This window comes from Coregonus lavaretus, assembly GCF_964263955.1.
Source record: "Coregonus lavaretus genome assembly, contig: HAP1_SCAFFOLD_1997, whole genome shotgun sequence".
In the NCBI taxonomy this organism is placed as follows: domain Eukaryota; kingdom Metazoa; phylum Chordata; class Actinopteri; order Salmoniformes; family Salmonidae; genus Coregonus; species Coregonus lavaretus.
Window position 1 is genome coordinate 36,034 of NW_028156988.1, and position 27,482 is coordinate 63,515.

At 44.1% G+C, this 27,482-nt stretch overlaps 1 protein-coding gene across 4 annotated transcripts in view; it reads right to left on the reverse strand.

Moving 5' to 3' along the window:
• Window positions 1–406: 406 nt before the first annotated feature.
• Window positions 407–27,482, reverse strand: part of LOC311125949 (zinc finger protein 513-like) — a 28,438-nt gene continuing 1,362 nt past the window's right edge. The window contains exons 1-5 of one of the 4 annotated variants that reach the window (XM_084199974.1): window positions 20,658–20,864; window positions 19,925–20,059; window positions 10,677–10,814; window positions 1,844–2,593; window positions 407–1,669 (exon numbers count right to left, since the gene is read on the reverse strand). In XM_084199974.1, the coding sequence (XP_084056100.1) occupies window positions 516–1,669; window positions 1,844–2,593; window positions 10,677–10,814; window positions 19,925–19,964 (2,082 nt within the window). In that variant the 5' untranslated portion in view covers window positions 19,965–20,059; window positions 20,658–20,864 and the 3' untranslated portion in view covers window positions 407–515. Of the gene's footprint in view, window positions 1,670–1,843; window positions 2,594–10,676; window positions 10,815–19,924; window positions 20,060–20,657; window positions 20,865–27,482 lie in introns of those variants that run through there. The other 3 variants (XM_084199976.1, XM_084199977.1, XM_084199975.1) reach the window with 3 other exon arrangements.

A 27,482-nucleotide genomic window follows, 5' to 3' on the forward strand; every position in this document is an offset into this window, starting at 1 on the left:
AAAATGTCAGACTTGATTTGCCCTAAAGAAAAAAAATGTATCCATTAATTATAATCCACATAATAATTCACATTTCCTGTTGCTGCAGGATTATTTTCCTGCTGTAGCAAACTGGCTCAAATTAAGGTCCTACATCTGTATGAAGAGGATAAATAGTGGTTGTAAGCCACAATGTGAAATGACTTCAGGCAGGGGTTTGGGCTTTAGGGGAATGTTAAAGTAGATGACTCATCCCAGTCCATTTGTCTGGCAACAACAACAACCAGAGGGTCTGAATAGCTTCCTCCATCCCACTCCTTCTGTGTCCAAAGGCATCAAAACATAAATCACTATCATATTTTATAATTGTACATAGCAGCCACCGAAGATAGTTGACAAAATAACAACACAAAAAAAAAAACATAAGGACGTTGAGAAAACAATCTAGGATTTTGCTGGTAGATTTGCTTTTATTTTCAAGTCTTTTTCCAATGTAATGCATGTTAAAAATGTATGGCCCAGCTCTCCCTTTCCTCTTATCTGGACATATACTGCATCACCATCTCTCCTTCTTTCCTCTGCGGCTGTCCCACCACCCTCTCTTCCTCCCCTTCTTCCTCCTCCTCCTCCTCCTCATGGGCACCTGGCATCTGAACTTTGACCCATCCGTCGGTGGCGAGGCCGTGTTTCTTCTGGTGGCGTTTGTAGTTGTCCCAGTGTCCCGTGGTGTAGCCACACTCCTGGCATTTGTAGGGCTTCTCGCCCGTGTGTCTCAGCATGTGTCTCTTCAGGTTCATGCTCTGGTTACAGCTGTAGCTGCACGCCGCGCACTGGAACGGCTTGGCGCCCGAGTGGACCCGCTGGTGGCGTTTTAAGTTAGCCAGGTTGCCACAGGCGTAGTCACACAGGTGGCACTTGTACGGCTTCTCGCCCGTGTGGACTCTGTGGTGGCGTTTCAGGTTGTCGAAGTGGGCGGAGGCGTAGTCGCACTGAGGGCACTTGTAGGGCTTCTCGCCGCTGTGTGTCTTCATGTGTCGCGCCAGGTGGTTGGGGTAGTGGGTGAGGAAGGGACAGGCGCTGCAGGTGTAGACCTTGTCCCCGCGCTCCCCGGGGCTGTTGGGGCCGGATGAGTCTTTGTTCAGCATGTCCAGGGTGCACTTGGCACAGATCTGGGTGGTGGAGCCGTCCTCGTCCTCCAGGGGGATACCACAGAGACGACAGGTGAAAAGGAACGGGAACGGAGGGAGAGAGTCCCTGTGTGTGTCCTCTGACTTCGCTCCCACCACAGCTCCGAGCCTAGCCCCGGTCAAAGACCCTCCTAAAGCCCCAGTCCTTCTCCCAGACTCAGCCCTAGCCCCAGTCATAGCCCCGGTCAAAGACCCTCCTAAACCCCCAGTCCTTCTCCCAGACTCAGCCCTAGCCCCAGTCATAGACCCGGTCAAAGACCCTCCTAAACCCCCAGTCCTACTCCCAGACTCAGCCCTAGCCCCAGTCATAGACCCAGTCCCAGGTCCACAGCCAGGCGCCTCCAGAAGTCTTGAGGGCTGGTGCTCAGGGAGCTCTGGCGGTGGTGGTACCGTCAGTCCATCACAGCATGGCAAGTAGTCTCTGCTATGGCCTCCTACGTGGAGGTTCTGGTCGGGCTTTAGGGCTTCTGGAAAGAGATCAGACGTGGGAGAAACAAGTTCAGCTGAAAAAAAAAAACTAGAATTATTGCCTAAATATATAAATACATACACAATATAATTTTAGGAAAATATACAAGAACACATCTTTAAAACTATTCAAAATGGTCTAACTTGAGAAATAGTCCAGACCTTAACTCTTTAATTCACGTTTTTCATGGAAAGACTTTGGACATTACCTTCAGTTGAAGCACTAGGCTCATCCTCCCAGTGCCTCTTTACACCACACCCACCCGCAGAGGGACCAATAGGAGGTCCACTAGCAGGTCTGACTGCTTCCTGTCCCGCCACATGCATCCTCTGATGCCTCTTCAGGTTGCCTAGGGAACTGCAGGCGAAGGAGCAGGAGTCACACCTGTATGGTTTCTCCCCAGTGTGAATCCTCAGGTGTCTCTGCAGGTTGACCAGCTGGGCTGAGGCGTAGGTACACAGGGGGCAGTGGTACGGCTTCTCCCCGTTGTGAGTCTTCATGTGCCTCTTGACGTGGTTGGCGTAACGGGAGGAGAAGCCACACAGCTGGCAGGAGTAGAGCTTGGAGGACGGACCGTCGTCACCCATCGTGGAGTTATCGTCCGTTCCATCAGCGCCGTCTATCCCGCCTCCGTCTCCTTCCTCGCCATCGTCCGCCTGTGATCGCGAACCGTAGCGAAAGCCGCCGAACGCGGCGCTGAAGTCCCCACTTCCTCCCTTGCAGCAACGGTGACAGTAGGGTCCCACTAGGTCCTGGCCACAGCCCCGGCAGGACAGGTAGGGGGGAAAGGGGGGCTGGTGGTCGGGGCCCTCCTCCTGGTCACCCTGGCTCTCCGTGGCGGTGCGGGTGGCGGTGGCGGTACGAGGGTCTCGGTCGTCTGCGTCACTCTCCATACTGAGACAACTCTCCTCATCACCCAGAGAGTACACAGAGAAGCCGATCTCAGCCGCTACGGAGTCTACAGGGGAGACAGAAAACAGCAGTATGAGGAATAGACCAAACAATAGGAACACCTTCCTAATATTGAGTTGCATCTCCCTCAATTCGTCGGGGCATGGACTCTACAAGCTGTCGAAAGGGTTCCACAGGGGATGCTGGCCCATGTTGACTCCAATGCTTCTCACAGTTGTATCAAGTTGGCTGGATGTCCTTTGGGTGGTGGACCATACTTGATACACACGGCAAACAGTTGAGCGTGAAAAACACAGCAGAGTTGCAGTTCTTGACACTAACCGGTGCGCCTGGCACCTACTACCATACCCTGTTCAAAAGGCACTTCACACTCTGAATGGCACACATACACAATCCATGTCTCAACTGACTCTAGGCTTAAAAGTCCTTCTTAAACCTGTCTCGTCCCCTTCATCTACACTGATTGAAGTGGATTTAACAAGTGACATCAATAAGGGATCATAGCTTTCACCTGGATTCACTTGGTCAGTCTATGTCATGGAAAGAGCAGGTATTCCTAATGTTTTGTCCAGTCTGTGTAGATTCACAGGGTTTAAGACAACATCATAAGACATGTTACACAGAGAAGCCAATGACTGCCCATACTGAGTCTTCAGCAGGGGGAAAGGCACAAAAACATTGAGGATAAATCTTTACAGTCTTTACGGGGTTAAAATACACTATGATAAGACACAGGGTTAAAGACACCATGATAAGACACAGGGTTATAGACACCATGATAAGACATGGTTAAGGACAGGGTTATAGACACCATGATAAGACACAGGGTTATAGACACCATGATAAGACACAGGGTTATAGACACCATGATAAGACACAGGGTTATATACACCATGATAAGACACAGGGTTAAAGACAGGGTTAAAGACACCATGATAAGACACAGGGTTAAAGACAATCAATCGATCACATTTATTTATAAAGGGTTATAGACACCATGATAAGACACAGGGTTATAGACACCATGATAAGACACAGGGTTATAGACACCATGATAAGACACAGGGTTATAGACACCATGATAAGACACAGGGTTATAGACACCATGATAAGACACAGGGTTATAGACACCATGATAAGACACAGGGTTATAGACACCATGATAAGACACAGGGTTAAAGACAGGGTTAAAGACACCATGATCAGACACAGGGTTAAAGACAGGGTTAAAGACACCATGATAAGACACAGGGTTAAAGACAGGGTTAAAGACAGGGTTAAAGACACCATGATAAGACACCTCTACCTGTTCTACTGCAGGGGGACAAACAATAAGAATTGTTATTGTTTAGAACAATATTCAAATATATTTGGGAGGCAGTAGAATAAAAAAACCATTCTAAAAAAAAAATGGTTTGTGCAAAAACAAGCTCACACAAATCAGCCACTGACATCACAGTAGAAATAGAACTGTATTCTACATGCTCCTACGTAATTTAAAATGACAGTGGAAATGCAATCATCTTTACAACGTTTGCTAAATTATATAATATTGATATCTTTAGGCCTTATGAAAAATGTGTTTAAACTCGGTTCATAGCAGTTTGTCAGATGTAAAACTACATTTGTGGAAAAGGGTATACTAATGTGGAATAAACACTACCGTTCAAAAGTTTGAGGTCACTTAGAAATGTCCTTGTTTTTGAAAGAAAAGCAATTTTTTTGTCCATTAAAATAACATCAAATTGATCAGAAATACAGTGTAGACATAGTTAATGTTGTAAACGGCTGATTTGTAATGGAATATCTACATAGGCGTACAGAGGCCCATTATCAGCGACCATCAGTCCTGTGATCCAATGACACGTGTTTGCTAATCCAAGTTTATCATTTTAAAAGGCTAATTGATCATTAGAAAAACCTTTTGCAATTATGTTAGCACAGCTGAAAACTGTTGTGCTGATTAAATAAGCAATAAAACTGGCCTTCTTGAGACTAGTTGAGTATCTGGAGCATCAGCAATTGTGGGTTCGATTACAGGCTCAAAATGGCCAGAAACAAATAACTTTCTTCTGAAACTCATCAGTCTATTCTTGTTCTGAGAAATGAAGGCTATTCCATGCGAGAAATTGTCAAGAAACTGAATATCTCGTACAACGCTGTGTACTACTCCCTTCACAGAACAGCGCAAACTGGCTCTAACCAGAATAGAAAGAGGAGTGGGAGGCCCCGGTGCACAACTGAGCAAGAGGACAAATACATTAGAGTGTCTAGTTTGAGAAACAGATGCCTCACAGGTCCTCAACTGGCAGCTTCATTAAATAGTACCCGCAAAACACCAGTCTCAACGTCAACAGTGAAGAGGCGACTCCGGGATGTTGACCTTCTAGGCAGAGTTGCAAAGAAGAAGCCATATCTCAGACTGGCCAATAAAAATAAAAGATTAAGATGGGCAAAAAAACACAGACACTGGACTTCTTTGCAACTCTGCCTAGAAGGTCAGCATCCCGGAGTCGCCTCTTCACTTTTGACGTTGAGACTTGTTTTGCGGGTACTATTTAATGAAGCTGCCAGTTGAGGACCTGTGAGGCGTCTGTTTCTCAAACTAGACACTCTAATGTATTTGTCCTCTTGCTCAGTTGTGCACCGGGGCCTCCCACTCCTCTTTCTATTCTGGTTAGAGCCACCGGGAAAGGGAGGGGGGTGTCAAAAACTATACACAAAAGGGAATGGTCAGAATATCCCCTCCGGTAGGCAAACCCAGGACCTTCAAATCCCAGGTGCGCTACGAACCCTGTTCCAGATTTGTAAAATTGTCACTATTTAAAAATGTACAGTTTGGTGATGACAGCACACGTTTTCGCTCCAAAATGTTTGTTAATTCACTCAGTACTAATTGAACATTTAATTATCTTGCTTGGTAAAATATTTGTCTATAACAGTTGATGTGTTGAAAACTGTTTCATTTTATCACATAGCTAACCAAGTTAGCAAGCATGGCATTTTCTTTTGACTACGCACAGGTCCAGCAAGCAAGGAATGATTGTTTATGATGATGTTGTTGTTGTTGTTGTTATTGTTGTTGTTGTTGCAACACGCACGCACCCCTGCTATTTGTTTACTTGTTGATGGCGAATTCAGGTTTCCGGGAACACATTGAAAATTAACTTGGCACTGTGTTGATCAGTCAGAGCACATTTGGATTATAATGATAAGAAGAACATGTCATTGAGAGGGGAGGAACTGCGTACTGAACTAATGCATAAGGTAAGGGCTAGAATTTGCACTGGATTTTCTAACAGCAACATTCTGGTGTGTGCATGTATTATACATTAGCAGCATGGCAGTTTTCCCAGAGCTGGTATGTATATATATATATATATATACACTGCTCAAAAAAATTAAGGGAACACTTAAACAACACAATGTAACTCCAAGTCAATCACACTTCTGTGAAATCAAACTGTCCACTTAGGAAGCAACACTGATTGACAATACATTTCACATGCTGTTGTGCAAATGGAATAGACAACAGGTGGAAATTATAGGCAATTAGCAAGACACCCCCAATAAAGGACTGGTTTTGCAGTTGGTGACCACAGACCACTTCTCAGTTCCTATGCTTCCTGGCTGATGTTTTGGTCACTTTTGAATGCTGGCGGTGCTTTCACTCTAGTGGTAGCATGAGACAGAGTCTACAACCCACACAAGTGGCTCAGGTAGTGCAGCTCATCCAGGATGGCACATCAATGTGAGCTGTGGCAAGAAGGTTTGCTGTGTCTGTCAGCGTAGTGTCCAGAGCATGGAGGCGCTACCAGGAGACAGGCCAGTACATCAGGAGACGTGGAGGAGGCCGTAGGAGGGCAACAACCCAGCAGCAGGACTGCTACCTCCGCCTTTGTGCAAGGAGGAGCAGGAGGAGCACTGCCAGAGCCCTGCAAAATGACCTCCAGCAGGCCACAAATGTGCATGTGTCTGCTCAAACGGTCAGGAACAGACTCCATGAGGGTGGTATGAGGGCCCGACGTCCACAGGTGGGGGTTGTGCTTACAGCCCAACACCGTGCAGGACGTTTGGCATTTGCCAGAGAACACCAAGATTGGCAAATTCGCCACTGGCGCCCTGTGCTCTTCACAGATGAAAGCAGGTTCACACTGAGCACGTGACAGATGTGACAGAGTCTGGAGACGCCGTGGAGAACGTTCTGCTGCCTGCAACATCCTCCAGAATGACCGGTTTGGCGGTGGGTCAGTCATGGTGTGGGGTGGCATTTCTTTGGGGGGCCGCACAGCCCTCCATGTACTCGCCAGAGGTAGCCTGACTGCCATTAGGTACCGAGATGAGATCCTCAGACCCCTTGTGAGACCATATGCTGGTGTGGTTGGCCCTGGGTTCCTCCTAATGCAAGACAATGCTAGACCTCATGTGGCTGGAGTGTGTCAGCAGTTCCTGAGGATGCTATGGACCGCCCGTTCCCCAGACCTGAATCCAATTGAGCACATCTGGGACATGTCTCGCTCCATCCACCAACGCCACGTTGCACCACAGACTGTCCAGGAGTTGGCGGATGCTTTAGTCCAGGTCTGGGAGGAGATCCCTCAGGAGACCATCCACCACCTCATCAGGAGCATGCCCAGGTGTTGTAGGGAGGTCATACAGGCACGTGGAGGCCACACACACTACTGAGCCTCATTTTGACTTGTTTTAAGGACATTACATCAAAGTTGGATCAGCCTGTAGTGTGGTTTTCCACTTTAATTTTGAGGGTGACTCCAAATCCAGACCTCCATGGGTTGATAAATTTGATTTCCATTGATAATTTTTGTGTGATTTTGTTGTCAGCACATTCAACTATGTAAAGAAAAAAGTATTTAATAAGATTATTTCATTCATTCAGATCTAGGATGTGTTATTTTAGTGTTCCCTTTATTTTTTTGAGCAGTGTATATATATATATATAGTTGAAGTCAGAAGTTTACATACACCTTAGCCAAATACATTTAAACTCCTGACATTTAATCCTAGTAAACATTCCCTGTCTTAGGTCAGTTAGGATCACCACTTTATTTTAAGAATGTGAAATGTCAGAATAATAGTAGAGATAACGATTTATTTCAGCTTTTATTTATTTCATCACATTCCCAGTGGGTCAGAAGTTAACATACACTCAATTAGTATTTAGTAGCATTGCCTTTAAATTGTTTAACTTGGGTCAATTGTTTCGGGTAGCCTTCCACAAGCTTCCCACAATAAGTTGGGTGAATTTTGGCCCATTCCTCCTGACAGAGCTGGTGTAACTGAGTCAGGTTTGTAGGCCTCCTTGCTCGCACACGTTTTTTCAGTTCTGCCCACACATTTTCCATAGGATTGAGGTCAGGGCTTTGTGATGGCCACTCCAACACCTTGACTTTGTTGTCCTTAAGCCATTTTGCCACAACTTTGGAAGTATGATTGGGGTCATTGTCCATTTGGAAGACCCATTTGCGAACAAGCTTTAACTTCCTGACTGATGTCTTGAGATGTTGCCTAAATATATCCAAAATTTTCCTTCTTCATGATGTCATCTATTTTGTGAAGTGCACCAGTCCCTCCTGCAGCAAAGCATCCCCACAGCTTGATGCTGCCACCCCCGTGCTTCACGGTTGGGATGGTGGGGCGGCAGGTAGCTTAGTGGTTTAGAGCGTTGTGCCAGTAATCGAAAGGTCGCTGGTTCTAATCCCCGAGCCGACTAGGTGAAAAATCTGTCGATGTGCCCTTGAGCAAGGCACTTAACCCTAATTGCTCCTGTAAGTCGCTCTGGATAAGAGCGTCTGCTAAATGACTAAAATGTAAATGTAATGTAAATGTGTTCTTCAGCTTGCAAGCGACCCCCTTTTTCCTCCATGATGGTCATTATGTCCAAACAGTTCTATTTTTGTTTAATCAGACCAAAGGACATTTCTCCAAAAAATATGATCTTTGTCCCCATGTGCAGTTGCAAACCGTAGTTTGGCATTTTATGGCGGTTTTGGAGCAGTGGCTTCTTCCTTGCTGAGCGGCCTTTGAGGTTATGTCGATATAGGACTCATTTTATTGTGGATATAGTTACTTTTGTTTCCTCCAGCATCTTCACAAGGTCGTTTGCTGTTGTTCTGGGATTGATTTGCACTTTTCGCACCAAAGTACATTCATCTCTAGGAGACAGAATGCGTCTCCTTCCTGAGCGGTATGACGGCTACGTGGTCCCATGGTGTTTATACTTGCGTACTATTGTTTGTACAGATGAACGTGGTACCTTCAGGTGTTTGGAAATTGCTCCCAAGGATGAACCAGACTTGTGGAGGTCTACAGTTTTTTTTCTGAGGTCTTGGCTGATTTCTTTAGATTTTCCCATGATGTCAAGCAAAGAGGCACTGAGTTTGAAGGTAGGCCTTGAAATACATCCACAGGTACACCTCCAATTGACTGAAATGATGTCAATTAGCCTATCAGAAGCTTCTAAAGCCATGACATCATTTTCTGGAATTTTCCAAGCTGTTTAAAGGCACAGTCAACTTAGTGTATGTCAACTTCTGACCCACTGGAATTGTGATACAGTGAATTATAAGTGAAATAATGTCTGTAAACAATTGTTGGAAAATTTACTTGTGTCATACACAAAGTAGATGTCCTAACCGACTTGCCAAAACTATAGTTTGTTAACAAGAAATTTGTGGAGTGGTTGAAAAACGAGTTTTAATGACTCCAACCTAAGTGTATGTAAACTTCTGACTTCAACAGTAATAGCAGCCAAGGAGGTTCGCTAACTTATGTTTGTGCTCTGATGACTTAAGCCATATAAAAAAACCTTCCATAGCTAAATATACCTAGCTAGCTAGCTACCTTTTGCTTCTCATCCAACTGGCATTAGCTAGCTAGATACAGCTGCTAGCCTTCTCCTAGCTAGTTGCTCCTGTTGCACAGCAACTGAACTGCACCGGTTTTAGAACTCCGATTCCGCTGAAAAGATGTGAGCATTGTCAGAAATGCTACAAAAAAGGTAGCACATCGTTGGTTTTTATTGGCCAGAAATGTGCACGTGAGAGCGGTAAATAGTGAATTTAATCAAATCTGTTGCACCTACAAACTTACTCAGTCCAAATGGATCTAAGTTTAACGGTTACCTTACAGACGACGTAGCCTTGTTTTAATTCGACGTCTAGAATTTGAGCTAGATTCTGACAAAAAAAATGGTCTGATCAAATCAAAATCAAGCTTTATTTAGACATGGAATGCAACAACGTGTTTCACAGGGGAAAAAAAACAAATAAACTGAAATACTTACTACACAACAAACATAAAATACAAAAGAATAACAATAAAATTAAACTATATGAAATTATGCTAATGCTAACAACCCTGTCAGAAATGATGACCCCTAATGCTAACAACCCTGTCAGAAATGATGACCCCTAATGCTAACAACCCTGTCAGAAATGATGCTAATGCTAACAACTCTGTCAGAAATGATGCTAATGCTAACAACCCTGTCAGAAATGATGACCCCTAATGCTAACAACCCTGTCAGAAATGATGACCCCTAATGCTAACAACCCTGTCAGAAATGATGCTAATGCTAACAACTCTGTCAGAAATGATGACCCCTAATGCTAACAACCCTGTCAGAAATGATGACCCCTAATGCTAACAACCCTGTCAGAAATGATGACCCCTAATGCTAACAACCCTGTCAGAAATGATGACCCCTAATGCTAACAACCCTGTCAGAAATGATCCTAATGCTAACAACCCTGTCAGAAATTATGCTAATGCTAACAACCCTGTCAGAAATCAAGTTGATTTGCCAACTGTCATCGACATTTGTGTCATATTGGCTTAGATATACAGTATGATGGTAGGGCGATTTGAATATAACATTGAGCTTCAACCAATGCATACCGGTTGGCACAACTATAATAAAGCACCACATTAGAAGTGCTAATCTAATCTAATTTTACCCAGATCTTAAAAAGGCAAAACTGATTCTAGGTCAGCAGCACTCTCCTCAGAGACACTTTATAAATTCGGGCCCAGGTCTCCCTCACCAGAGAGATTTTAGCTAATTGGTGGCTAACCTGGCCAAATGAAGCTTTAATAAATGAAGTACCAACCTGAGTACTTGTCGTCCAGACCTAGGATCTTGTCATGGTCGGAGTCAACAAACTCAAGGTCGTGTCCCAGAAGGAAATCTGCCTCCAAGGTCAGGATTCCTGGAGCTCCAATGGTTACTACACCATCTTCAGAATCCACTGCAACACAGAGCAACAATTAGATTGACATTTTAGTCATTTAGCAGACGCTCTTATCCAGAGCGACTTACAGTTAGTGCATACAATTTTTCATACTGTCCCCCCGTGGGATCTAGCATTACATTATCGATAACTAAACTGAACAAAAATATAAATGCAACGTGAAGTGTTGTTCCCATGTTTCATGAGCTGAAATAAAAGATCCCAGAAAATTCCCACATGTACAGAAAGCTTATTTCTCTCAAATTTTGTGCACAAATTTGTTTACATCCCTGTTAGTGAGCATTTCTCCTTTGCCAAGATTATCCATCCACCTGACAGGTGTGGCATATCAAGAAGCTGATTAAACAGCATGATCATTACACTGGTGCACCTTGTGCTGGGGACAATAAAAGGTCACGCTAAAATTTGCAGTTTTGTCACACAACACAATGCCACAGATGTCTCAAGTTTTGAGGGAGCGTGCAATTGGCATGCTGACTGCAGAAATGTCCACCAGAGCTGTTGCCAGAGAATGTAATGTTTATTTCTCTACGATAAGCCGCCTCCAACATCGTTTTAGAGAATTTAGCAGTACATCCAACTGGCCTCACAACCACCGACCACGTGTATGGCGTTGTGTGGGCAAGCAGTTTGCTGATGTCAATGTTGTGAACAGTGTGCCACATGGTGGCGTGGGGTTATGGTATGGGCAGGCATAAGCTACGGACAACGAACACAATTGCATTTTATCGATGGCAATTTCAATGCACAGAGATACCGCGATGAGATCCTGAGGCCCATTGTTGTGCCATTCATCTGCCGCCATCACCTCATGTTTCAGCATGTTAATGCACGGCCCCAGGTTGCAAGGATCTGTATACAATTTCTGGAAGCTGAAAATGTCCCAGTTCTTCCATGGCCTGCATACTCACCAGACATGTCACCCATTGAGCATGTTTGGGATGCTCTGGATCGACAGCGTGTTCCAGCTCCTGCCAATATCCAGCAACTTCACACAGCTATTGAAGAAGAGTGGGACAACATTCTACAGGCCACAATCAACAGCCTGATCAACTCTATGCGAAGGTGATGTGTCGCGCTGTATGAGGCAAATGGTGCTCACCAGATACTGACTGGTTTTCTGATCCACGCCCCTAACTTTTTAAAAAAGGTACACTATATATACACACAAAAGTATGTGGACATCCCTTCAAATTAGTGGATTCGGCTATTTCAGCCACACCCGTTGCTGACAGGTCAGTTCATCAAATTTCTGCCCTGCTAGAGCTGCCCCCGGTCAACTGTAAGTGCTGTTATTGTGAAGTGGAAATGTCTAGGAGCAACAACGGCTCAGCAGCGAAGTGGTAGGCCACACACAAGCTCCCAGAACGGGACCGCTGAGTGCTGAAGCGCGTAAAAATCGTCTGTCTTCACTACCGAGTTCCAACTGCCTCTGGAAAGCAACGTCAGCATAAGAACTGTTCGTCGGGAACTTCATGAAATGGGTTTTCATGGCCATCGGCTGGAGTGGTGTAAAGCTCACCGCCATTGGACTCTGGAGCAGTGGAAACGCGTTCTCTGGAGTGATGAATCACGCTTCACCATCTGGCAGTCCGACGGACAAATCTGGGTTTGGCGGATGCCAGGAGAACGCTACCTGCCCAAATGCATAGTGCTAACTGTAAAGTTTGGTGGAGGAGTAATAATGGTCTGGGGATGGTTTTCATGGTTCAGGCTAGGCCCCTTAGTTCCAGTGAAGGGAAATCTTAACGTTACAGTATACAATTACTTTCTAGGCGATTCTGTGCTTCCAACTGTGGCAACAGTTTTGGGAAGGCCCTTCCCTGTTTTAGCATGACAATGCCCCCGTGCACAAAGCGAGATCCATACAGAAATGGTTTGTCGATCGGTGTGGAAGAACTTGACTGGCCTGCACAGAGCCCTGACCTCAACCCCATCGAACACCTTTGGGATGAATTGGAACGCCGACTGCTAGCCAGGCCCGCAGCAATGTTCCAACATCTAGTGGAAAGCCTTCCCAGAAGAGGGGAGGCTGTTATAGCAGCAAAGGGGGGGACCAACTCCATATTAATGCCCATGATTTTGGAATGAGATGTTTGACGAGCATTCTTACATGGGTATTCCTCTTGTCCAGATGGGATAGGGCAGTGTGCAGTGCAATGGCGATTGCATCGTCTGTGGATCTTTTGTGGCAGTATGCAAATTAAAGTGGGTCTAGAGTGTCAGGTAAGGTAGAGGTGATATGATCCTTAACTTGACGTGTTAGAAAGCTATTTAATATTAAATCAAGCCGTGTTTTGTTAGGCTTAATGACAGAAATTGGAACTTCTCAAAATGAATGTTAAAAAAACCACACTTGATAAACACAGCTATGAATATCCAGTAGTCAAAGACACCAGCTGCCTGTGATTTTCAGTCTGCCACAGAGGCCTTCAGAGTTCCCGAGTGGCGCAGCGGTCTAAGGCACTGCATCTCAGCGGTCTAAGGCACTGCATCTCAGCGGTCTAAGGCACTGCATCTCAGCGGTCTAAGGCACTGCATCTCAGCGGTCTAAGGCACTGCTTCTCAGCGGTCTAAGGCACTGCATCTCAGTGCTTGAGGCGTCACTACAGACCCCCCCTGGTTCGATTCCAGGCTGTATCACAACCGGCCGTGATTGGGAGTCCCATAGAGCGGTGCACATTTGGCCCAGCGTCGTCCGGGTTTGTCCGGTGTAAGCCGTCATTGTAAATAAGAATTTGTTCTTAACTGACTTGCTAAGTAAAAAAATAAAAATAAAGAGTTAACACTCTGCTGCCCCCTAGTGGATAGTGTGATGCATGACAGTACATGAATGGATATGCCCCAAATGGCACCCTATTCCCAAGGCAAGCAGATTCAGCTGCGGGACGATTTTTATCGGGGCATAATTCTAATAATGTGCACACTGCAGACTGACCACAACTAAACTCCAAAATGAGATTGTATTTCCAAAATAACAATCATTCCCTAGCTTGATTATATTGAGACACGATCACGTATTTTTATTAGTGAACAGATTTCCTACATTAAATCACCAGGAATTCAGCTACAAATGTGTTTTGAGTTAATTTTTTAAAAACTAAAATCCGACCCTTGACCTATACACAGAGTGTACAAAACATTAAGAACACCTTCCTAATCTTGAGTTGCACCCTCTTTTGCCCTCAGAACAGCCTCAATTCATCAGGGCATGGACTCTACAAGGTGTCGAAAGCGTTCGACAGGGATGCTGGCCCATGTTGACTCCAATGCTTCCCACAGTTGTGTCAAATTGGCTGGATGTCCTTTGGGTGGTGACCCATTCTTTGATACAGACGGGAAACTGTTGAGCGTGAAAAACCCAGCAGCGTTGCAGTTCTTGGCACACTCAAACTGGTGCGCCTGGCACCTACTACCATACCCCGTTCAAAGGCACTTAAATCTTCTGTCTTGCCCATTCCCCAGCTGAATGGCACAAATACACAATCCATGTCTCAAAGCTTTAAAATCTTTCTTTAACCTGTCTCCTCCCCTTCATCTAGACTGATTGAAGTGGATTTAACAAGTGACATCAATAAGGGATCATAGCTTTCACCTGGATTCACCTGGTCAGTCTGTCACGGTAAGAGCAGGTATTCTTAATGTTTTGTCCACTACTTCTGACCAGAGACCATATAGGGAACCGGGTGCCATTCGGGGCGTATCTGTAGGCTACAGTATGTGTGGGTTTCCTTCTCTTGCTTTTCACAGGGGTTAAAGCAACAAACAAAAATCCCATGACTAAAACTTTAAATCGATTGTCTGGCACCAAGTTAACCTCCCCTTTCATTTGAGAAAGTCATGAAGCATCATGCTTTTAGGGAAAGAGGATCATATTGTACATGTATTAAACTGCAAGTTTGGCCAATTCCAGTCCCCCTTGTTTAAGGGGTCCGGCCTCAGTTCTGGTGACTTTTTAAAGAAAAGGACATTCTACCATCAAAAATATAATTTCCACCTCCAGAAATGAGCCCAATACGTAGCCTACCATCATGTCAGATAGTGAAATGTTTTATACATTTTTACCTGACCAAAGTATTAGATGGCTGCAAAACAAGTATTACGTGCTGAACAAACTAGCGTGGACCAGAATGAGGCGCTCTCCTCATTATATTGTTCCTGCACTGAGGACTTCCCATCTTCACATAACGTTGTGATAATGTATCTGTAGATAATCACAGCATGTTGTGATAATGTATCTGTAGATAATCACAGCATGTTGTGATAATGTCTCTGCAGATAATCACAGCATGTTGTTATAATGCATCTGTAGATGATCTAAACCATGATTGAAACTCTGGCAGTTGAAGGAGTAAAGAAATCAGATGGTAGAAATGGACAACTGGGACCCCACTCTTTAACAAAGGCCAAAACTGCTTTCAAAAGTGTTTTCCCGCAATTGCATTAAGAATAGTTGTGCATTGACTCCTTGTCAGAATACGTTTCCCTCCCTGTCGCAACTTGAATGCACCTCGGGGTGAATATTTATCTCACATGACCACGTAAAAATGTATGCACACGACTGTAAGTCGCTTTGGATAAAAGCGTCTGCTAAATGGCATATTATTATTATTATTATTATTATTATTATTATTATTACATAGACGACACAACAACAAGCCGACTAGGTAAACTATTCTACTCTGGGTTTGTCTGATTTTGTTTTGATAACAACATTAGTAGCACTGGAAAGTTGCCTTCTGACCTGCATAAAGTAGAGGGTTGAATGACTGCAACACACCGCTGCCACGCATTAGACTGTTTAAAGAGATACTTCAGGATTCCCCAGGTCGAAGGAATTGTCCGTAGAGCTCCGAGACAGAATTGTGTCGAGGTACAGATCTGGGGAAGGATAGCAAACAATTTCTGCAGCATTGAAGGTCCCCAAGAACACAGTGGCCTCCATCATTCTTAAACGGAAGAAGTGTGGAACCAGCAAGACTCTTCCTAGAGCTGGCCGCCCGGCCAAATTGAGCAATTGGGGAAGGGCCTTTGTCAGGGAGGTGACCAAGAACCCGATGGTCACTCTGACAGAGCTCTAGTTCCTCTGTGAAGATGGGAGAACCTTCCAGAAGGACAACCATCTCTGCAGCACTCCACCAATCAGGCCTTTATGGTAGAGTGGCCAGACGGAAGCCACTCCTCAGTAAAAGTCACATGACAGCCCGCTTGGAGTTTGCCAAAAGGCACCTAAAGGACTCTCAGACCATGAGAAACAATAATATCTGGTCTGATGAAACCAAGATGGAACTCTTTGGCCTGAATGCCAAGCGTCACATCTGGAGGAAACCTGGCACCATCCCTACGGTGAAGCATGGTGGTGGCAGCATCATGCTGCGGGGATGTTTTTCTGCGGCAGGGACTGGGAGACTAGTCAGGATCAAGGCAAAGATGAACAGAGGAAAGTACAGAGAGATCCTTGATGAAAACCTGCTCCAGAGCGCTCAGGACCTCAGACTGGGGTGAAGGTTCACCTTCCAACAGGACAACGACCGTAACCACACAGCCAAGACAACGCAGGAGTGGCTTTGGGACAAGTGTCTGAATGTCCTTGAGTGGCCCAGCCAGAGCCCGGACTTGAACCCAATCTAACATCTCTGGAGGAAAATGAAAATACACTGCTCAAAAAAATTAAGGGAACACTAAAATAACACATCCTAGATCTGAATGAATGAAATAATCTTATTAAATACTTTTTTCTTTACATAGTTGAATGTGCTGACAACAAAATCACACAAAAATTATCAATGGAAATCAAATTTATCAACCCATGGAGGTCTGGATTTGGAGTCACCCTCAAAATTAAAAGTGGAAAACCACACTACAGGCTGATCCAACTTTGATGTAATGTCCTTAAAACAAGTCAAAATGAGGCTCAGTAGTGCGCGTGGCCTCCACGTGCCTGTATGACCTCCCTACAATGCCTGGGCATGCTCCTGATGAGGTGGCGGATGGTCTCCTGAGGGATCTCCTCCCAGACCTGGACTAAAGCATCCGCCAACTCCTGGACAGTCTGTGGTGCAACGTGGCGTTGGTGGATGGAGCGAGACATGATGTCCCAGATGTGCTCAATTGGATTCAGGTCTGGGGAATGGGCGGGCCAGTCCATAGCATCAATGCCTTCCTCTTGCAGGAACTGCTGACACACTCCAGCCACGAGGTCTAGCATTGTCTTGCATTAGGAGGAACCCAGGGCCAACCGCACCAGCATATGGTCTCACAAGGGGTCTGAGGATCTCATCTCGGTACCTAATGGCAGTCAGGCTACCTCTGGCGAGCACATGGAGGGCTGTGCGGCCCCCCAAAGAAATGCCACCCCACACCATGACTGACCCACCGCCAAACCGGTCATGCTGGAGGATGTTGCAGGCAGCAGAACGTTCTCAACGGCGTCTCCAGACTCTGTCACGTCTGTCACGTGCTCAGTGTGAACCTGCTTTCATCTGTGAAGAGCACAGGGCGCCAGTGGCGAATTTGCCAATCTTGGTGTTCTCTGGCAAATACCAAACGTCCTGCACGGTATTGGGCTGTAAGCACAACCCCCACCTGTGGACGTCGGGCCCTCATACCACCCTCATGGAGTCTGTTTCTGACCGTTTGAACAGACACATGCACATTTGTGGCCTGCTGGAGGTCATTTTGCAGTGCTCTGGCAGTGCTCCTCCTGCTCCTCCTTGCACAAAGGCGGAGGTAGCAGTCCTGCTGCTGGGTTGTTGCCCTCCTACGGCCTCCTCCACATCTCCTGATGTACTGGCCTGTCTCCTGGTAGCGCCTCCATGCTCTGGACACTACGCTGACAGACACAGCAAACCTTCTTGCCACAGCTCGCATTGATGTGCCATCCTGGATGAGCTGCAATACCTGAGCCACTTGTGTGGGTTGTAGACTCCGTCTCATGCTACCACTAGAGTGAAAGCACCGCCAGCATTCAAAAGTGACCAAAACATCAGCCAGGAAGCATAGGAACTGAGAAGTGGTCTGTGGTCACCATCTGCAGAACCACTTCTTTATTGGGGGTGTCTTGCTAATTGCCTATAATTTCCACCTGTTGTCTATTCCATTTGCACAACAGCATGTGAAATGTATTGTCAATCAGTGTTGCTTCCTAAGTGGACAGTTTGATTTCACAGAACTGTGACTGACTTGGAGTTACATTGTGTTGTTTAAGTGTTCCCTTTATTTTTTTGAGCAGTGTATATCACAACAATTTTATAGGGGCCACTTTAGAGTCGTTAATTAACCATTATTTTACCAGGTATATAGGACCCGGGGGTAGAGTTGAAGGGGAGAGAAGAGAAGGATGTGCCTATTTGAAAGCTAGGAAATGCAATTTAGATTCTCCCTGTGTCTATGACGTTATCAGAAAAGCACGGCATTGATTTTCACTGCTACGCAGACGATACACAACTTTACATTTATGTCACCAGAGAATTTTAGATCCACGGATAAATTAGACTGTATTAGTGATTTAAATACTTGGATGGCTAAGAACTTCCTCCAGCTAAATCAAGACAAGACCGAGGTACTTATTGTTGGAGCCAAAGCACAGAGAGAGAATCTGGACGCACATTTTAATTCACGGCAATAAAGATAAAACACCAGGTAAAAAAACCCAGGTGTTATTTTAGATTCTGAACTCAATTTTGAATCAAACATTAGAAATGTCACCAACATAGCTTTTTACCACCTGAGGAACATTGCCAAGGTGGGACCGTTTCTCTCTCAGGCTGATACAGAGAGACTCATCCATGCTTTTATTACAAGCAGGCTTGACTACTGTAATGCTCTCCTGTCTGGTCTACCCAAGAAAGCCATTGGTCAACTGCAAAACATACAGAATGCTGCAGCATGAGTACTGACCAAGACCAGACGGAGAGCACACATTACACCGGTTTTAAAGTCTCTGCACTGGGCTGCCTGTGAGTTTTAGAATTAATTTTAAGATTCTTCTATTGGTTTTTAAATCCACGATTGTGCACCCCAATATATATGTCAAACATGCTTTTAAGTGATGTACCCAGTAGGTCCCTCAGGTCCTCTGGCACTGACCTTTTAACTAGCCCAAAGCCTAGGACCAAGAGGCATGGAGAGGCAGCCTTTAGTTGCTATGCCCCCAGCCTCTGGAATAGCCTGCCAGAGAACCTGAGGGGGGCTGAATCTGTGGACATTTTTAAAAGAGATCTTAAAAACACACCTTTTTAGCTTTGCTTTTCCTTAAGGTGTTTTTTAGTCGTTCAGTTTTTTAAAAATATTCTTTAGTTTTTTTTATCCTCTTATGTTTATTGTGAAGTAAATATTTCCGTTTTTTGTTTTTGTTGTTTTTCTTCCTGTGAAGCACATTGTGTTGCATTCCATGTCTGAAATGTGCTGTATAAATAAAGCTTGGTTTGATGACATAGCCTGTACAAGTCATTTCCTGTAGGCTATCTGATCACATTCAAGTCATTTCCTGCATCTTACTATATGCCTTATGGTTTCTTATAATTTTTGGACCTCATCTGTTCCTCAAAGATTATCATGTGAAAACAATTGCTTAAGCATTGCCAGGTTCTCCAGTGAAATGCCTATTGGGGTAGAATGGTTGTATCACATACAGTATGTCCATTTCTATGGCTCTATATAAACGTAAAGATCCAACCTCTCAGAGTAGGTTCACCATGTTGGATAACATTACCAAATTAGTTTACACCCTACAAACATTCCAGTAAACTAATTATGTTGTGAATGAATGCTGTTGTTCCTGTATTTCAAAATGTGACTATCAGTTAGTCTGTGTACACAGACAGGACGCGTTTTAAGACTAGAGTACAAAGATTAACAATGGCATTCTAAAGCATGTTGCCCTGTACAGAATGGAGCAACCATCACTGTTCTATACAGGGCCAATTCATATAACAGTTGGCCTGAAATCTAGACCTATTTTGTTCTAACATTCCACTTCTTGTACTCTTTGTCATATGCCAAACATGATCTATGTTTAGAATGATACATAGCACAAACAGACCGGTACCCAGGCTATATAACAGTAGCCAACAATAGTTATAAGAACGGACAGTTTGAGCCCTTACACTTGACAGATTGAGGATTCTGTTGTTTTCTTCTTGGCATCTTCCGGTCAGCCTCTCTTTTGTCACCTCTTCTGGAAGACCTCAGGAACTATCAGCTCATGCTGCTATCCAGGAAACTCGGCTTCTCCAGTAGTTCTATACACAGATAAAAAAATAAAATAAAGATCAATCAGATATGCCAATGCATTTTCAAGCAATTCAGGCATAATTGGCCCTAGTTACATCTCTACGTAGCTCTGGTATAGACACAGCTAACTCGCAACTGTGTGACACGGACCTAGCTAACAGCTGTACATCCATGATTAAAAATGCCCCATTAAAATGATAGCTAACACTAGCTAGCCAAATGGCTTGCTGAGTGAAGGGATGCAGTCAGATCAAATCGCTCTGTCATGTGGGTGTTGTTGCAGCTTGCTAACTTGCTCCCGGCCCTTAATGATCCTTTGTAGACAGCTAACTATCGAATTATGTTAACTATCTAGCTAATGATGTTAGCATCAATGACTACACGTACCAGGCTAATTTGACTGAAAGGTCAAAAAAAGAGCAACCTAGGAAAGATATTAGCTAACTAACTACTGTTACAAATTTAAGTGCGGTTTGTTATAGAAAGTATACTTGCTAGTTAATGATAGGATGTCGGCAACGGTTAACATCAGTAACGTTAGCTAGCTAGCTATAGAAAAAAACAAGTATGTGCGAAATTAGCCGATTAGTTATCAAGCTAACTTACCTAAATATCATAAATAAACCTCTCGATTGTAGCCGTTTTCATCCAGTAACTTAACGCACCATGTAACCTTGCATAAACGAGGTCTAGATATCCGCCATTTTTTTATGTGTAGCTGGACAAAGAAAGCAATTAATGGTGTTTTTCATAACTTAATTGATTTTTGGATTTCCATTGTATACATTCTCTTCCGCTGTTATACGTGTTTCCGCTTCCTAAATACATTTCCGGTCGACTGTTTCATGGTACTTGTCGTTTTTTTTTCTTGAGCGCATTTCTGTTAATAATAATTTCATCCATTTGTGGCTAAATCCATTAACACACATGTTTTCTTGGCTTACTCTATTTCTGAGATCTGCAAATAGCCTTTGAACTATTATTTATTATATTATTATATTTGAAGAAGAAGAAGACATTATACTTTATTTTATTGGTAAACATTCTTATTTAATCTCTTAAAGGGAAATTTCACCGCTGCTCTTTCCCTGTATTGGGCCATTAATATGTCAATATTGTGTTGTACAAAATCACGAATTTCCTCACTACGAGCGTTTCTGCATCGCACCTGTAGAAACGGCCATCTAAATGTCCTGGTTGTAAGCAAACCACAATATCCAGAATTCATATCGATTTCAGGATGTAGCTAGTATCGCCTGTCGAGTGGACCCCCGTAATAATAAGGTATTCACAAATTGGGGAAAACCAACATTCTTTCCTATTGACCCCCATTGTAAAAGAGGAAACTTCGTTGTCGATGTTTTGTTAAACAGAAAATAAAATAAAAACATGCCGAAATGCTGCTGTGTTGTTCAATTTACATGTAGCCTGGTCAAAAATCAGCTAAGACATTTAATTTAGTACAGTCCGTTTAATTCCATTCACTACTTGTAGCTGTATAGTCCGTTTGTTTGTGTTGTTCGTCTTGGCTAGATGAAATGTTCTGGTCGGTAGCTAAGGGAAGCCCTACGAGTGGTGAGAACGCTAGGAGCAGGCAATGTTGAAAAGTAATCTGTAGACATGTTGTACTTTTCTTTAAAATGTAGATTTGCAATTGACTAAAACAAGCAGACAACAACAAAAGTGTGTTTGAAAAAGGTATAGTTTTTGCTGTGAGCCAATGGGGTAACCTAGGTAACCATAGGTTGTTTTCCCCACAGGTGGGCAGGGTCGTGACGTTCAATCAAAATGCCGACCAGGTCTATGGGAATCAACAGGTAGCTAACATTACTCACTGGACCAGACAGTTGTTCATAGAACATCAGCTTGCGAATAACTATTTATTTGTATTATTGTGTCTGCGAATAACTATTTATTTTTATTTATTACTGTGTCGACAACAACTGTAAAGTTTAGTCATGGTGTGGCGCTCAGTACCCGGACGTGAACCTAAAAGCTGGTGGGGGTAGCATTTCATTGGTTACTTAGAAGTCGAGCAGAGGTAACGTAGCTAACTAGCAAACTACATTTATCTATCTAAATCAAAATCTAGCTAGCTAGCTTTCATAATACGCTCGCAAGACATTCCAAAGCAAATACATGTAATTAACCAGCTGCTATCTGTCGATGTGATATGTAATGTTAGCTTCACCCTACCGGACCATATCTAACCGTTAGCTAGCTACAGTAGACTGCTACTGCAGAAACTAACATGACTGGTGTATGTGTTCTATTTACAGAGTCCGATCCCATCAACATATGCAGCGGCATCAATTAGTGACCCCATGATGAGCAAATAAATATACTGGAGCTAGGCGTAAACATGGTCTGTGTCTTGTTGTAATAGTTGGTGAGGCTACAACTTCTACTGTAGTGGTCTCTACATTATATATTATTGTATCTATATTATGGAGGCTTAGTTGATTGTTTATGGGGCGGCAGGTAGCTTAGTGGTTAAGAGCGTTGTGCCAGTAACCGAAAGGTCGCTGGTTCTAATCCCCGAGCCAACTAGGTGAAAAATCTGTCGATGTGCCCATGAGCAAGGCACTTAACCCTAATTGCTCATGTAAGTCGCTCTGGATAAGAGCGTCTGCTAAATGACTTTTAAAAAATTAAAAATGGGAGAAAGCAGTTATTAGGGACAGTTGGAGATTTACTGAGGTGGGGGAAATAGGGGAGGGTTGTTTAGTTTTTTTATTGGGCACAGGGAAGGGTAGTGCATTTTTTCCCCTGGTTTACATTCACTCTTTTGAAGTTTTTACTATACACAGAGTGTACAAAACATTAAGAACACCTTCCTAATAGCCTAAATTCGTCAGGGTTGTTTCGTTTTTTATTGGGCACAGGGAAGGGTAGTGCATTTTTTCCCCTGGTTTACATTCACTCTTTTGATGTTTTTACTATACACGGAGTGTACAAAACATTAAGAACACCTTCCTAATAGCCTCAATTCGTCAGGGCATGGACTCTACAGGGTGTCAAGCTTTCCACAGAGATGCTGGCCCATATTTACTCCAATGCTTCCCACAGTTGTATCAAGTTGGCTGGATGTCCTTTGGGTGGTGGACCATTCTTGATACACACGGGAAACTGTTGAGCGTGAAAAATCCAGCAGCGTTGCTGATCTTGACACACTCAAACCGGTGTGCCTGGCACCTACTACCATACCCCGTTCAAAGGCACTTAAATCTTGTCTTGCCCATTCACCCTCTGAATGGCACACATACACAATCCATGTCGCAAGGCTTAAAAATCTTTAACCGGTCTCCTCCATTTCATCTATACTGATTGAAGTAGATTTAACAAGTGATATCAATAAGGGATCATAGCTTTCACCTGGATTCACCTGGTCAGTATATGTCATGGAAAGAGCAGGTGTTCCTAATGATTTGTCCACTCAGTGTATAATTTCTTCCATCCTAGACACATTTCCTCAACTGCTTGCATGCACCTCCCCTAAATCAAGGTGTTTTGGTACTTCCCTTATGACCTACGCTTTTCAACAACCCTAACCTTTACTATACCACAGGTCAATATAGTCTACCAGTCTGTCCATCCTGCCCTCTATCCACCATTCATAGGGACAATAGTGGTAGGTGGATCATTTGTCCGGATTTGCAAAAAGCATTAAAAGCTGCATACATTTTCAATATGAATCCACAAGAACAAATAGGAATAGCTGATAGGCAGCGGACAGGCCAGGTGATAGGCAGCAGAGAGGTCAGGTGATAGGCCAGGTGATAGGTAGCGGAGAGGTCAGGTGATAGGCAGCAGAGAGGCCAGGTGATAGGTAGCGGAGAGGTCAGGTGATAGGCAGCAGAGAGGCCAGGTGATAGGTAGCGGAGAGGTCAGGTGATAGGTAGCGGAGAGGTCAGGTGATAGGCAGCAGAGGCCAGGTGATAGGCAGCAGAGAGGTCAGGTGATAGGCAGCAGAGAGGCCAGGTGATAGGTAGCAGAGAGGCCAGGTGATAGGTAGCGGAGAGGTCAGGTGATAGGCAGCAGAGAGGCCAGGTGATAGGTAGCAGAGAGGCCAGGTGATAGGCCAGGTGATAGGCAGCAGAGAGGCCAGGTGATAGGTAGCGGAGAGGCCAGGTGATAGGCAGCTGATAGGCCAGGTGATAGGCAGCAGAGAGGCCAGGTGATAGGCAGCAGAGAGGCCAGGTGATAGGCAGCAGAGAGGCCAGGTGATAGGCAGCAGAGAGGCCAGGTGATAGGCAGCAGAGAGGCCAGGTGATAGGCAGCAGAGAGGCCAGGTGATAGGCAGCAGAGAGGCCAGGTGATAGGCAGCAGAGAGGCCAGGTGATAGGCAGCAGAGAGGCCAGGTGATAGGCAGCAGAGAGGCCAGGTGATAGGCAGCGGAGAGGCCAGCGGAGAGGCCAGGTGATAGGCAGCGGAGAGGCCAGCGGAGAGGCCAGGTGATAGGCAGCGGAGAGGCCAGGTGATAGGCAGCTGATAGGCCAGGTGATAGGCAGCAGAGAGGCCAGGTGATAGGCAGCAGAGAGGCCAAGTGATAGGCAGCGGACAGGCCAGGTGATAGGCAGCGGACAGGCCAGGTGCATCATTGCGCAAGAAAGAACAATGCAGACATGAGACACAGAGCTCAAAAAGCTCCCCTATTGATATTCTTGGTTAGGGAAAATACAATTATCATACCTAGACTAGCCTATCTAGACTTGCATTATTGTTTTCAAGTGAGTACAACATTCTGCCCTAGGCTGCAGTAAAAATGTAATTTGAATGACAGCGCAAAAGCCCTGTGATTTGAATTTTTCGTTCCATTTGGATCAGTTGTACTCTCAACAGTTTATAAGGTCTCGAAAGGCACGGCAGCAGGCCAGTCCGTCAGCATTTTTCTTCTGATACTGAGATTTGCTGTCTGTTGCAGATCATCATTCTCCCAAGTCGTCCTATAATAATGTGTCCACATATGCTCCCGGCAGACCCAGTTATGTAGGCAAGCTTAACATGCTTTGCCTCTTCTCCTCACGCACCTAGAACCTAACACTTCAATAAAGCCTAAATATTTGTCATTTAACTTTTAAAATGTATTACGTTTTATGCAGTGGAGGCTGCTGAGGGGAGGACGGCTCATAATAATGGTTGGAATGGAGCGAATGGAATGGCATCAAACACATGGAAACCATGGAAACCATGTGTTTGATTTATTTGATACCATTCCACTGATTCCGCTCCTGCCATTAACATGAGCCCGTCCTCCCCAATTAAGGTGCCACTAACCTCCTGTGGTTTTGTGTGGCATAAACACAACCAGTCACAATGTTTTAAACGGATTAAGCTACTTAAACTCTCCTGTAGGCATGTGCACATTGGTCCAAAATATAATTCCAGCATCCTCAAAATGGCTTGACATTAATCAGGATTCCATCCAACCTAATTATGTGAGTAAAGTACATGACAGGCCTGATCGAAAAAGCTAATTTATCAGTAAACTTTCCAAATGTTGACAAGACAAAATATGCCAGACAAGTAGGGATCTTTTTTGTGTCAGTAAAATGAATGATGTGAGATGTGGCGGTGGAAATGCTTTTATTTGCAAATATTGATATAATAACCATCATATGGAAGTAAAGTTGGAGTCACCAGATGATATGTTGTGTGGTCCTCCCACTAGGACTTGGAAAAGCATGCAGTTTATTAGACTACAGATGAAATAAGTTATGATGAACTTCACCGGGTGGTGAAAGTGCACAGTGATGAGCTTGATGCTCCTTTCCAATAAATATTGAGGGTCTTATTCTGGTGACATGTGGATCAATGCTTGGCTGTCGTTTGACAAATAAAAATAAATCTTGTACTTTTGTCCATAATAATCTCATCGTGTAGCCTATACCTGCAATGCACATGGCAGTACCAGAGTGGGCACGTTGGCTATACCTAGCAAAACATTTTGTGACAAAACCATCAGTAAGCCTAGAGTTGAAAATGTGATGGAAACACATTTAAAAAATTTTTTATGAACACTAGGTATTTACGCATAGACTTGTATCCGCAACAAGTCAATTTGATGGAAACAGAACTCTGATGGGAAAATGCGCATATTGTTTTTATGCAGATTTAGTTTTTTTTATATTCACATGAAAATCAGTCGCTAATTGGATGGAAACCTAGCTATAGACTCCCCTAAAGACTCAGGCAAGTGCACTAGTCCAGTGTCACACTGATTATGCCTGTACATCATGGCTCACCAGCAGCCCAAACATCTAAAGAATAAGCTACAGACCAGCCAAAACAAGCTGCTGCTGAAAGTTGTAGTTATACTCCACCCGTACTCATCTGGAAGTCGAGCATTTTAATCAGCTAGGCTGGCTATCCGTGAAAATAGTAGTATTTATTCAACTTGGTCTCAGTCCCCATGTTCCTATCCAACTATGTTTTCATTTGTTAGAGATGTCCACCAGCGTAATACCAGAGCCAGTGTTTTAAATATTAGCGTATCAGGCAAGAACAAATTTTTATATACCGGTGCTGTTGAGCGGAACAAACTCCCACAGCAACTCAACGCCATACCAACCATAACCACTTTTAAAAAGAATGTCAAAAGCTGGCTAATGTGTGAACAGTATATATAAAAAAAATGTGTCTGTATTAGGGATGCAAATTTCGGTCAATTTTGTTGCCGACTAACCAACCTCATTAACCAGTTAACGAACGGTTAAATTCGTTCCAAAAAGTTAAGAATGCCAACAGAAAATACTCTGCATGGAAGGAACGGACATTTTTTATTACGACCTTAAAAAACATGCGATAATAGCAAGCCTATCCTCTCATATTATTGAACACGCAACTACTGTAATGAAGCAGAGAATGTAATACATCATTTAACAGTTTTCATAACTGTGACCTTAATTGCCTACCGTCTGTAAGCTGTTAGTGTCTTAACGACCGTTCCACAGGTGCATGTTCATTCATTGTTTACGGTTCATTGAACAAGCATGGGAAACAGTGTTTAAACCCTTTACAATGAAGATCTGTGAAGTTATTTGGATTTTTATGAATTATCTTTGAAAGACAGGGTCCTGAAAAAGGGACGTTTATTTATTTTTGCTGAGTTTATTATATACACAGTAGATGAAAAACATACTACTAACGCCTATATTAAATAATACAGTTCTACAAAGGGAATAATTGCGTATAGTGTGTTTTAGGGGGGTGCAGTGAGATACAAGGGGATATTGTTGTTAAGGGACCTTTCACGTCTCCTTTTGAGGCACAGGAGGTTGGTGGCACTTTAATTGGGGAGGAAGGGCTCTTGGTAATGGCTGGAACGGCATGGTATCAAATACACCAAAAACATGGTTTCCGTGTTTGACGCCATTCCGTTTGCTCCGTTCCGGCCATTATGAGCTGTCCTCCCCTCAGCAGCCTCCACTG